Consider the following 13225-nt stretch of genomic DNA (forward strand, 5'->3'; position numbering starts at 1 on the left):
TAAATTTATTAATTAATTTTTATTTATCTTCTAATTTAGATTTTATTCCTTTAAGCTTTTTCGCTCCTCACTCTCTCTTCCCAAAGTTCTCTGTAAAACTCTCTCTCCGTCTTCAATGGTTTACACGATTTCAGGCGTACGTTTTCCTCATCTTCCATCGATTAAGAAGAAGAATTCGTCTCTTCACAGTTTCAATGAAGATCTCAGGAGAAGCAACGCTGTCTCATTCTCTCTGAGGAAGGACTCTCGTTCTTCTGGTATTTGCTCCATCTCCTTTGTTTATATCTCCGTGTGTCTCCTTCTAGTGGCACGGGTTTCGAGATTGGTGATTTCCATGGAGTCAATGTGTGGGATTCAATTTTTGTATCCTGCTTCGTGGAACATTCTTTTTTATGGAGGATTAATTTGGTGTATAATTAGAATTTAGATGGTTGATGAAGTTTAGGAGATAATGAGATCTTTGAGGTTTCGGCAATGACGAATTTATACATGTTCGTCTCTGGAATTTTGGTGATATTAGGTTTATAAGACCAAGTTTCGACTTAATGCGAGCTTTGCATCTAGAGATTTCCCAGTTCAATGGTCCTCTATATTATGTATCTATTATTGTTGATTCAAATCTAGAAGTTTGAATGATAGTAGCAGTGTTTTGTTACTCTTCTTATTTCTCTGTGGAGTGATTCTTATATCCATTGTGCTAATTTCTTAGGGAAGGTTTTTGCTCGGAAGCCATCGTATGATTCTGATTCGTCTTCCTTAGCTACCACTGCATCTGAGAAGCTCCGTGGCCATCAGAGTGATAGCTCTTCATCTGCCTCTGATCAAGTACAATCTCGGGATACTGTCTCTGACGATACTCAGGTTTGTTGGCATGAGAACCAACCATGAACTTGTGATTAGCACGATAATTAGATAGAATCCCTTTCTCCCCTCTACTGTTCTTAAATGATTATTATTAGGTGCTCGGCAATGTAGACGTTCAGAAAACTGAAGAAGCCCAGGAAACAGAGACACTAGATCAAACTTCTGCACTCTCAACATCTGGAAGCATAAGTTATAAAGAAGATTTTGCAAAGATGTCACACTCTGTCGACCAAGAAGTTGGGCAGAGGAAGATTCCACCTCCTGGAGATGGGAAGAGAATATATGACATTGATCCTATGTTGAACAGTCATCGTAATCATCTTGATTACCGGTAAACAATAAATTCTGTCTTGCTTTAGCTTGTTTGCAAAGAGTATTCCCTCAAAACTATTAAACAATGAATGTAACTTTTGTTGGTGGAACATGTAAGTTTTATGTCACCTTAATTTCCATCCTTCTCCTGGCTTAAGAAATTTTGTTTCTTTTCTTTATTAAGTTCTAATTACTCAGCATGACGTTGTAGATATGGGCAGTACAGAAAACTGCGTGAAGAAATTGACAAGAATGAAGGTGGTTTGGAGGCATTTTCTCGTGGTTATGAAATATTTGGCTTCACTCGAAGGTAAACTTCATTCGAACATATATTCAAGTGCCGTTTCCATAGCTTTAATAATTCTTATTATTGCATTTTCAGCACTCTAGTCTCAGTAAAAGTTTAGTAGATACTCTACAGATAGTTGGTATTGCAGTTGCTAATTATAATTCACTGCTTTATTAGCGCCACTGGTATCACTTACCGGGAATGGGCACCGGGAGCTAAGGTTTGTTTCAACTCAATAGTCAATACTTTACCTAACAATTATGTCTTTAATGATTTTGTGTTATATTTGTTCCGTCATTAGAGTTTCAGAATTTTCTTGTGTATGTCAAATGCAACTTCTTATGCCCGTGACGAGAACTAAATCTAAAATCATGGATTAAAACTCATGTATTCCCTCATGTGATGCACACCTATTACGAACATACCAAAAACAATTTCTGTGGTGGTGAATTTTTTTTCTTTGAGCTGTTGGGGTTACAGATTTCAAAACTGGTCAAGTGGTTTTTTATTTAACATAAGTAGAATGATCAGCCTGGGCTCATAGTTCAGTAAACAGGGTCTCATGTCCCCATGACATCGGTTTTGTCTTTTCTATTCTGTTCCATGCATGTTAGTGTATCTGCACCTGATTGAATATCTAGATTACTGTTTTTTTCTAACAAGTTATTTGGCTGAATTATGCCTTTCCAGGCAGCATCACTGATCGGAGATTTTAATAACTGGAATGCGAAATCTGATGTTATGGCTCGGGTATGCTCACACACTCTAATTTGTGATCTATTGTTTAATCTTCCGTCTTAGCTTATAATTTGGCTAGAAGTTAAATTTTTACTTGAACCTTAAATGATACTTGTTGGCGCATGCTTTGCTCTGTTATTATTCTGTTCCTTTCTGGAATTCTGATCTAAGACTGTCTTACAACTGATATTTGAGCAGAACGACTTTGGTGTGTGGGAAATATTTCTGCCAAATAATGCTGATGGCTCACCAGCAATTCCCCATGGCTCCCGTGTGAAGGTTACATGTTCATAGTTAACCCTTATGAAAACACATGCAAAGCTTTGTAACACTTATCGTACTTTTGATTGTATGTCATGCATTGGTAGATCCGCATGGATACCCCATCTGGTATTAAAGACTCCATTCCAGCTTGGATCAAGTATTCTGTCCAGCCACCTGGCGAGATCCCATATAATGGAGTATATTATGACCCTCCTGAGGAGGTACAAACCAGTACTCATTTTACATTCTCATTTGTTTTGGTGTTTTCTAGAGATAATCGAAACTCTTTCAGGATGTAGACATCCAATAAAAACATAATATGTAGTATTTAAGTCATAACTGGTATCCAGCATTATCTATGGGTATATGTGGTTTCATATATATATATATATATATATCCCTCGCTGAAGGCCTAAAAAGTACTCCATTGTTTCAGGATAAATATGCGTTCAAACATCCTCGTCCAAAGAAACCCACATCGCTGCGTATATATGAATCACATGTTGGAATGAGTAGTACGGTATGTTTCTTTCTCTTATCTTGGAATGGTAATCACTAAGTTCATAATGTCACTGACAAAGGTAGAAGTTTAAACTACATTTGACATGAAAATTCTCATATGTGCCTGACTTGTTTGCTTGTTGAGGATAGTGGAAAGTTTGGTCTAGGTATTTAAGAGAGAATTTTGGAATTAGTCCTTTTGAACAAATGACTATCATCATTATTTGATGGCTTAATCATCTTTAGAGAATGTATAGTTTCAATATACGAATGCAAAAGGAAATCTCATAACTCTTTTGTTCCAGGATCTTGACGGCAGGAGACTTTCACTTTTGACAATATGATAATGAGTAACGTTGTTATCTTTGATCTGCAGGAACCAAAGATAAATACATATGCCAACTTTAGAGATGATGTACTTCCCCGTATAAAAAAGCTAGGCTATAATGCTGTGCAGATAATGGCCATTCAAGAGCATGCCTACTATGCCAGCTTTGGGTATCTTCCTTTCTCAGATATAACATGTCTACCTACCTATCATTTAATGAATACCTGTTAAAAGCCATTTGTTGATTCTTCAGAGTCGTAAAACCTATTTGTCTCCTTGATGAATGAGCATGTGACTTTGCTATATGCAATGCAGGTATCATGTGACAAATTTTTTCGCACCTAGCAGCCGCTTTGGAACACCTGATGACCTTAAATCTTTGATAGACAAAGCTCATGAGCTAGGTCTGGTTGTTCTGATGGATATTGTGCACAGGTATTGGCTTCTCTTTAACGCACTTCTCCAATATTGTGAATTAGTTGATATGGACTTTTTCATGGATAATCATCATTGTCTTTAAATAAAACCAGCCATGCATCAAAAAACACACTGGATGGCCTGGACATGTTTGATGGTACTGATGGTCAATATTTCCACTCTGGATCGCGTGGTTATCATTGGATGTGGGATTCTCGTCTTTTCAATTACGGAAGCTGGGAAGTATGTCTCTTTCCGTAGAGTTGATATTGCAATATTTATGGGAAAGCCTTTAGTGTAGCCCCATGCTGGTGGTTATGTCTGGTCCTTGTGTATTGACGTTTGGTCCTTGTGTATTTAGGTGCTTAGGTATCTTCTTTCCAACGCGAGATGGTGGCTGGAAGAATACAAGTTTGATGGGTTCAGATTTGATGGTGTGACTTCCATGATGTACACTCATCATGGACTGCAGGTGGTATTTTTGTATGGAATTAGTTTTGTTCTTTATGTCACTATTTGATAGTATCCTACAAATATGCAAATGCAAAAAGATGGCTTTATGGAACCTAACTGCTAGCGTTTGTGGCAGGTCGAATTTACTGGGAATTACAATGAGTACTTTGGATATTCTACTGATGTTGACGCTGTGGTCTATCTAATGCTGGTGAACGATTTGATTCATGGGCTATACCCTGAGGCTATTGTTGTCGGCGAAGATGTAAGTCATTTGCGCTTTTGTTCAGTATTACTGAAGTATTTTTGATACCTCTCTCCGGTTCTCTCAATTGATTTCGTTACAGGTTAGCGGGATGCCAGCTTTTTGCGTTCCTGTCGAAGACGGTGGTGTGGGTTTTGACTACCGTCTACACATGGCAGTGGCAGATAAATGGATTGAGCTTCTTAAGTATGTTCTCAGGACGTCTTGGCTTTTCAGTGAGATTATTAAGTAAGACGTTGTTATATGATACTGAACTGATATGGCGTGTTGTAATCTCTAGGAAGAGAGACGAGGACTGGCAGGTTGGTGATATAACTTTCACGCTTACCAACAGGAGGTGGGGAGAAAAATGTGTCGTCTATGCAGAGAGTCATGATCAAGCCCTTGTTGGAGACAAAACGATAGCTTTCTGGCTAATGGATAAGGTACCATTTTGGTTGCTGATAGACTCAGCAAACAGAATAACTAACATCTTACTGTCTTTGAACTCTTAGGTCTGGTTGTAATTCAGATAAATTGTTCGACTAAATCTTATGTTTTTTACTTGATTATATAGGACATGTATGATTTCATGGCCGTTGATAGACAGGCCACTCCGCGTGTAGACCGTGGGATTGCTTTACACAAAATGATCCGTCTCATTACGATGGGATTGGGTGGAGAAGGATACCTCAATTTCATGGGAAACGAATTTGGACACCCAGAATGGATCGACTTCCCAAGGACCGACCAGCACCTTCCTGATGGCAGAGTCATCGCTGGGAATAATGGTAGTTATGATAAATGCCGACGTAGGTTTGATCTGGGAGATGCAGAATATCTTAGATACCATGGACTACAAGAGTTTGATCGAGCAATGCAAAATCTAGAGGAGACGTATGGTTTCATGACTTCAGAGCACCAGTACATATCCCGCAAGGATGAAGGAGACAGAGTCATTGTATTCGAGAGAGGTAACTTGCTCTTCGTCTTCAACTTCCACTGGACCAACAGTTACTCTGACTACCGTATCGGTTGCTCTGTTCCCGGAAAGTACAAAATCGTTTTGGACTCTGATAACTCTTTATTTGGAGGCTTCAACCGGCTAGATGACTCCGCGGAGTTTTTCACCTCTGTAAGCCCTTTAACTAAGCGAGAACGAAAAGAATAAACTCTTTTCTCCAAGTCGTTACAAAGGAACTAATAATTTGCTATACAGGATGGAAGGCACGACGATAGGCCTTGCTCCTTCATGGTGTATGCACCGTGCAGAACCGCTGTAGTTTACGCTGCAGTAGATGATGATGATGATGATGAACGTTCTTCTCTTGTCCCCATAGGCCTGTTACCCGAAGATGTTTAGGAGCAAAGACAGTTGTCCGAGTTTACCTACTGTAAGCTTCTTTGTACTACAAAAATTTACTCGTTGATCTTCTTCTCCTTTAGTTTTCGCTTGCAGCATCATTATAACTTAAAAATGAAATAAAAAGTCGTTGCACTTCTACATTTTGCCTAAGCTTCATCGTAGATCCTATTTAGACATGAATTTCCAAAAACAAATCTTTGAGGATATAAAATCTGCAGAGAAAGGCTACAGATACAAGGGAAATCTTAAAAGAAAAAGGGAAGAGGACAACAAAAGCCTCCCCTCTTTATACAGGAAATTTGGATAAAAACCAAAAACACAGTAAAAACCGCATTGTTGTGTTGGTTTTACACTGGTCAATGAAAGGCTTGTGTCGAGACACCAAGCTGATGGAGAACACTGGTTGGGGAAGATGAGGAAGAAGATCTCAGGGCTTCGGCCAATGGTCCGCCCATGTTGTGATGATGGTGGTTGGAACCTCCACCGCTCCACCAGCTCATGTTTTGCTGATCTCTCCCATTGTTGTTGCTCCGGGCTCCCTCTTCGTTGCCTGTGGACAGCTTCAGAGAGACGTCTGAGGAAGAGTTCCCGGGCATGGAGATGGAGAGACAAGTGGCTGAGCTCATGGGGCTTGAACTATTGTCAGCTTCTTGGAGCGAAGAACGAGGCCAATCGTCAAAGAAGGGCCTCAGGATGTGTCCTCCATCTGATCTGTTGTTACTGAATCCGATGTGGGACTCGTATGGCCTCTTGTTGTTCATGTTGTTGCTTTCTTGCTTCATCTCCGAACAACTGTTAACAGAATCCACATCTCATTGGTGAAAACAAAGCACAAAAGCAATAATTTGTCAAAAGAGAAACCACATTTAGGCTTCAACAACAAAGTTGCAGACAGTAGTAGCCTTTATATTAGTTTATAGGCTTTAAAAGTACCTTTTAATGTGGGTTTTATAAGAATTGATTAAGCAGTAAATAGAAATAGAATTATAAAGTGAGTGTTTTGTATATCATGTGTTGTGTGTGGATAGGGGAGGTGGGTGCAGAAGAATCTAAAAGCTTTAACTTTTCTGCAAGATATGAGACATATATGGGTCAGCTTTCACTAAGGTCCTACCATTTCTCTCTCTTTCTATTTTCTCTGTTTGAAAAGTCTCACACCTAGCTTCAAATTATAGATTCTATCAAATCCAATGTTATCATTATCTCTCAACACAATAAGAAAAAAGAAAGAAAGATATTTTCACAATGAAATCAAACTCATAATTCAACAAACAAACAAACCAACCAACCCTAAAATGATAAGGATGTGTCTCTCAATTTCCAACATTACCCCTCTCTTCACAACATCGCTATGAACATACAAACCAAGTTGTGTATATCATTAGTTCATACTTCATACTAATAAATCAAGAATCAGTATTGCTTTAAATCGATTTCATTATTATTCAAAACAATTGTCTAAAATCTCAACCATGAATCTTATTGGCTCAACACTAAAGAAATAAAAAAGTCAATGTGTTTAAGTTTAATGTTTTGACCATAAAGTTCAACAGCTAAAACAGACAGACCTAAGAGAAAAAAAAACAGTTTCTTTTTATTACCTTTGACTAAGGTGGAGAAGTTCAGATGAAGAGTTAGAAGAGCCAGAGAAGAAGAAAGATCCTCCTTGACCAACCACTTCCTCACTACCACCACCACCACCAAAAGCAAACGTAGATGTTGTTGTTGCTGTTGTAGTGGTGGCTGCGGCTGCTACTGATGAAGCCATGGACGTGGCAGTTGCATTGACGGTGGTTGGAGTTTCCACAGGCTTTCTTGAACGGTTGCGGCCACGGTGCATGTGGCGCTCGCAATACTTGTGGCCAGCGAAGACGTCTCTTGAACATCTCCACTTCTTACCATCCGTTCTCCTGCATCTGCCTGGCTCAGGATCCATCGCTGCCCTTCCCAAATACCCTGTTTTCAACATTCATATCACATATCAGATCAATAACAAGATTCTAATCCTACTTAATCCCATTCACACATGTTTAGATCTTCAAGATTGGCAAAACGAGATAATATACTAATATTGAAAGTCTGGATCTTGGGAACACAACTCCAACACCAGTAGCACAAAACCCATTTATATTTAAAAAATAGATAGATGAAGACTGTTCTCGAGACTCACAAGCAGGTTGGTAATGAGGTAGGTGTTGAAGAGGATGGTGAAGAAAGTAGGAAGGAGATAGATGGAGAAGGCTTTTCTTGATTGGTAAAAGGAGCTCCTGAGGAACAGCAGCACCAGCCAACATGTACCTGTAGATCAGAGCTTGTAGTTCAAGTTCTTGCCACTGTGCCCAGCTAAAGAAGCTCCCCATCTCTACAAAAAGGAATCAAAATCAATTAAACACAAACTATATGAATGAAAAGTCTAATTCTTTATCAAGAAAGATAAGATAAGAGGAAGAAAAGACTCACTGGGGAACCTGGAGGAAGAATCAGGAGACAAAGAGGAGAGTTTAGAAGAAGTAGGCTCAGGGGTAAAGAGAGGAAGAGCAGTAGAAGTTGCAGTGTGAGAATGAATCTGGTCAAAGACATGTTTTGGTATCTTAGCTGCAGAAGGTTGTTCTTCTGACTCTGTCTGATGTTGTTGCTGCTGCTGGCTTCTCCATTGTTTCAGTTGCAAATCCATTGAAGAAAGAGAGAGAGAAGTGTTGGTTACTTTAAGGATAATGGTTTTTCCCCTTTTTTGTCTTCCAGGGTTCTGATTTAATAGCTTATGAAAGTCTTGTTGGTTGGGTTACGAAGAGCAAAAGAAAAGAAAAAAGAACTTTCTTTGCTCGAAGGAAAAAGCTTTGTTCTTGGTAGTCAGTTTCTGTATCTGAGCTTCTTCTGCAGAGAGAGAAAGGACAGAGTAGAGGGAAAGAGGTTTTTAATAGAGAGACTTGCGAGAAAAAGACAGTGAGACAAGACAGATGCGGGGAGAAAATACTATACAGTAAAAAAGACTACTACTATAGTATAACTCTTTATTAATTGTGTTCACAAATCTCTCTTCATTAATCTCAAAGACTATTTAAAATAATTGGTTTAACATTTGTATCAATAAAAAAATGAAAAGCAAGTCAGAAAACCCAGAAAGAACCACTCTGCAAGATGAAGATGGAGAGATAATAACCTGCAGTTTTTCTGTCTTTGCTGCTTTGGAAATACCAATCTCCATTTTTATATTAGTATAGCTTTTTAATTTGTTTTATAATGAAAACAAAAGCCTACTTGTTAAGAATATTTAATTAGTCTTTTAACCAAGTAATTTAGATTATTTAATGAGTAAGCGTTACGTCGATATAATTTGTAATTTGCATTTGTGACAAACCTAACTACTTTTAAATTTGAATTAGTATAAAATTCGTTTAGGTTCCTATATTATCATATCATACGGCACTAGATGTAGTACTTGCCACTCTATTTTCTTTTTTAACTGATTAATTTTGTACCTTCGTTCATAGATCTAGTCCGAAAATGGTAATATTAATTCGGGTAGAATCGGCTGAATTCTTGGTGGAATGAATCTGTTGCAGAAAAACTGAAAATATTATTTTGATATAATTATTTTAAAGCGTTATGCCAAAATTGACTGAAAAATTAATCAAACTAACATAACTGGTGGGAAAAAAAATGGAAACATGAGTTTAATAAATTCATCAGGCTAGTTGAACATGGATGGAGCCTCGAGAGAGAATCCCGGGTTAGCAGCAGCGGGAGGTGCGGTGCGTGATGGGAACGAGAACTGGGTTGGGGTTTTTGCTTTGAATATCGAAATCTGTTCAGCGCCACTAGCAGAGTTGTGGGGACTCTACTATGGGTTACACATAGTCTGGGAGCAAGGAATAACACGCCTTGAGCTGGAAGTGGATTCGAAGATCGTGGTTGGGTTTTTACAGACAGGGATACCGGATTCTCATCCTCTATCTTTCCTACTACGTTTGTGTTATGGCTTCATATCAAGGGACTGGTTAGTCCGTATTTCTCACGTGTATAGGGAGGTCAATCGTCTTGCGGACGGGTTAGCTAACTATGCGTTTTCTTTACCTCTTGGTTTGTATGTTTTTAATTCAGTTCCGGATTCTATTGCTTCTTTTGTTTTGGAGGATGTAAATGGGCCTGCGTTTTCAAGAACTATCCGAATGTAATTTCGTATTTTCTTTTTAATAAAATTGGCGGATTTTCCCCCTTTTCCTACCAAAAAAAAAAAAAAATCATCAGGCTTGAGAAACATTAAAAAAAATGGTTGTAAATGTTTATATTTTAAGTGATAGTTAAGTGAATTATAAATATTAAAAGTATTCAAGTAATTTCTCTATTAGCAAAGTTGCAGAGATTCTTGGAAGTTTTTTTGCCAAATAATTGTTAGCTATTCAAGATTTTTGTCAAAAACTTTTATACGGCGTGGTACGAGTTCATGTTGTCTTGAGTAAACATGACAAATGCATCCTTGTTTATGAGAACTCTTAGAGCAAGGTTAATCCACCTGAGGGTTTTTGAGAGGCCCGGATGCTTGAAGAGTATCGTATGAAGTTTTGGTTGTTGGAAGACCTCGGATTGCGTCATTGCGGAAATGTTAAAGCGAACGGCTTCCACAGAGTCTCAGCATATCCAAGGGAAAAGTCTCATGGGCGTCATCGCCTATACGTATTGCATTATTAGCTAGTTCAAAGATGTGGGAAAATATTTCATCTAACTATCACTTCTCTGTTTTTTTTTTTTTTTTTGACATCCATCTAACTATCACTTCTCAATCACTATGTATCTCATGTTTTCTTTAACAAATCTAAAAGAAAATGAATTCATGAATTGTATGTCAGAATGTTTAGCTAAACTCAAACCCCGAAGCTTTAAAATAATGGTAGAACGATGTCTCAAGAGTCTTAGGAGTCATGTATTAATTATAGAACAAACGACTACTTATGAGTTATTATATCTTTTACAGTTTTACTATAGACTGAAACCAAAATTTTCTGGTTCAAATTTGGTTAAGGTAGGCAAACTTTTGGTCCAATAATTTCTTTCATCTTTTATCAACGGTTAGATTTTGTATTCTATTCAATTTTGTATACAACAATTACATTCTTTTTGGGTTGATTTAGGTTTTACATTCGGTTCTGACTGAGGTAAAAAAAAAGATAGAAGAAGAGAAAATGAAGTAAAGAGGAGAGAAGTAAGTAATAATGAGAAAAGAGAAGCAGGTGGGCTGTGTCAGAGAAAGCTCAGAAGTAAAAAGCATAAAAGTGAGTAACCAAGTGGGTGGTGAGGGTTTGTTTCTCTTTGGGCTGTGATTCATCTTTGATTTGACTACTCATAGTACTTCTTCTTTTTCTCACTCTTACCCCCTCTCTTTTCCTCTATTTTTCACTTTTTACCCTCATAAAATCTTTATTCACATTTTTCTCACACTCCAATTCATTTAACAAAATTTTAATCACATAATACAAAATCTTAATCACATTTCCCTTTTCACGGTTTATCTTTCTATAATTTTAATAAGTTTCATATTATCTGATGAAAATTAAACATCAAACTTTGTTATTTATAATTTTAGTAAATAGATTTTTTTTCTTTTTTATTTCATAAGAGATTAAGTTATTTAATGTAAAGCTTCTCTTGACTGTATAATATCTTAACTATATTATTCTTATAAAATTTCTCAAATTTCAATAACCGTATTATGTTAGTCTACAAAAAAAATTATATTACATCAATATTCTTACATACCAAACTAAGATATATATTGTCCAGTTCTTTTCATGGCATATGTATTTTACATGCTCTATTTTAAAAAATTACTACGTGTTTCAATATCAGTATTGTTGAAATTATACACCCTCCAACGAGTAAGGAGATAACCCATTACAATGCATTGGCACTGATCTACATGAACATGACTGACCAGATTTAACCATTCGAGCAAACAAAATAATAAGTCAACTATATTTTGAATAGTCACAAAACTATACATCGTAATTACAAAACTATTTCTGACATATAAGATTAATAGGTTAAAAGAACCACCGTCGAATCGTTGATGTACGTAGTAGTAGTATCGTATTAACGAGGCAATGATATAACTATCAATATTTTTCGTAAGAAAACACAAGTTTCCTTATTCTTTTCTTACGTCGGCGATAAAAGTTAATGTCGTACTTTGATTTATGAAATTGTGATGGAAAATTGTTTTAATTAATTAAGAAGAGAAACGAGTTATTTGTACAAACAAATCTGAAAATATAGAAATAGAGCAAAGGACAGAGAATAAGAAGAAGAGGCAAAGGAGGGCGAGAGTTCACATGTTCAAGAGAAGACAAATACGTTTCTCTGACACAAATCTGTCAGACCAATATTTTTAAATATTTTATTGTATAGTTTTTATTTTGTTTTGTTGTATGAGAAAGAAACGTATATTATGTCTTTATTACCACCACAAGGGGTCAGGCTCCGTCCACTTGGGGTCCCAATTTTTTCTTTGTTACGAGTTTTTTTTTGTAGTAAAAGGCAAGTCACGCCGGCACGCGAGCCCTCACGTGATCCCACGTGCTTTATTTATTCTCTCCATACCAAAATTTCTTTTCCTTTGTTGTTTGGTAAGGTTTTTTCTTTTTTGGCCAAAATATGATATTGGCGAGATTGAAAACATGTATATTTTTAAAAAAAATGTAGGCGTAAAAATTATGTTACTAACACTTCATTAAGCATATGCCAAGATTTTTAAATTAAAATTTATATATCACTATTGGTCGTTTTTTTTTTTGTGTGTGACAGCAGCTCACTATTGGTTGTTTATATTAACCACATACTAAATAAGGCTAGCTACTACCAAACTTGGACCAGAACCTAACACATGATGTTATTTTTAGTAATATGAAAAAAAAGAAACGAAAAGGAAAAAGGAAAGAATAGATCTTTCTGGTGAGAGAGCATACACAACACATTGGTGACACAAGGTATCTAAGGGCATGACCGCACGTGTCAACATGCATCAAACATGCGATCTTTCAATATTAGTATTATATATTTAGCAAAGACGCAAAAGAATCCAAGGCAAAGACTACTTCGCCTGCATGTCATGCCAATCTCTCTCTATATGTTTTCTAATCAATATACTAGATTACTAGACAAGTTGTTTTCTAATAAGATCTCTCACATATGAGCCAATTTGAGCCAAAACATGATATGATGGATAAAGCTTATTTGGGTATTGAAAGTATAGAGACTGTCAATGAGAAAGTAGTCATTTGGGCCCAAGTACAGAGATTTAAACCTTATCAGGAAAAGCCCAATCCAGTACAAACTTGAAGAAAAAGATTGATCTCCTTGTAAGTTGCAACTGGTAAAGAATAGGACCTTTGTTCAAGGTCTACTGTATTGAGATACTGAATTAGTATAAACGGCCACTTAAAACTACTTTGTATT

General features: G+C 36.9%; 2 protein-coding genes, 1 long non-coding RNA gene and 1 pseudogene across 4 annotated transcripts; 3 read left to right on the forward strand and 1 right to left on the reverse strand.

The window, feature by feature from the left end:
- Positions 1 to 43: 43 nt before the first annotated feature.
- On the forward strand, positions 44 to 5925 carry SBE2.1 (starch branching enzyme 2.1). The gene is made up of 18 exons (NM_129196.4): positions 44 to 257; positions 710 to 861; positions 960 to 1195; positions 1388 to 1486; positions 1643 to 1685; positions 2156 to 2215; positions 2402 to 2482; positions 2572 to 2688; positions 2904 to 2987; positions 3345 to 3466; positions 3612 to 3731; positions 3827 to 3956; positions 4075 to 4185; positions 4303 to 4431; positions 4514 to 4617; positions 4712 to 4856; positions 4988 to 5545; positions 5630 to 5925. Exons 1-18 carry the CDS (start codon positions 116 to 118, stop codon positions 5771 to 5773), a joined length of 2577 nt encoding a protein of 858 aa, NP_181180.1. The 5' UTR covers positions 44 to 115; the 3' UTR covers positions 5774 to 5925.
- Positions 5921 to 8948, reverse strand: GRF3 (growth-regulating factor 3). Its single transcript, NM_129197.4, has 4 exons — positions 8237 to 8948; positions 7947 to 8138; positions 7378 to 7732; positions 5921 to 6568 (listed from the first exon to the last, which is right to left on the reverse strand). The coding sequence occupies exons 1-4, from the start codon at positions 8448 to 8450 to the stop codon at positions 6133 to 6135; spliced, it is 1197 nt and encodes a 398-aa protein (NP_181181.1). The 5' UTR covers positions 8451 to 8948; the 3' UTR covers positions 5921 to 6132.
- On the forward strand, positions 7710 to 7936 carry AT2G08795. The gene has a single exon (NR_140410.1). It is a non-coding gene; the product is annotated as an other RNA (long non-coding RNA).
- Positions 8949 to 9477: 529 nt separating the features above from the next.
- Positions 9478 to 10465, forward strand: AT2G36402 (annotated as a pseudogene; the record flags this gene model as incomplete). The annotated part of the gene is made up of 2 exons: positions 9478 to 9912; positions 10307 to 10465.
- Between the last annotated feature and the right edge of the window lie 2760 nt (positions 10466 to 13225).

Source organism: Arabidopsis thaliana, chromosome 2, assembly GCF_000001735.4.
Source record: "Arabidopsis thaliana chromosome 2, partial sequence".
Taxonomy (NCBI): domain Eukaryota; kingdom Viridiplantae; phylum Streptophyta; class Magnoliopsida; order Brassicales; family Brassicaceae; genus Arabidopsis; species Arabidopsis thaliana.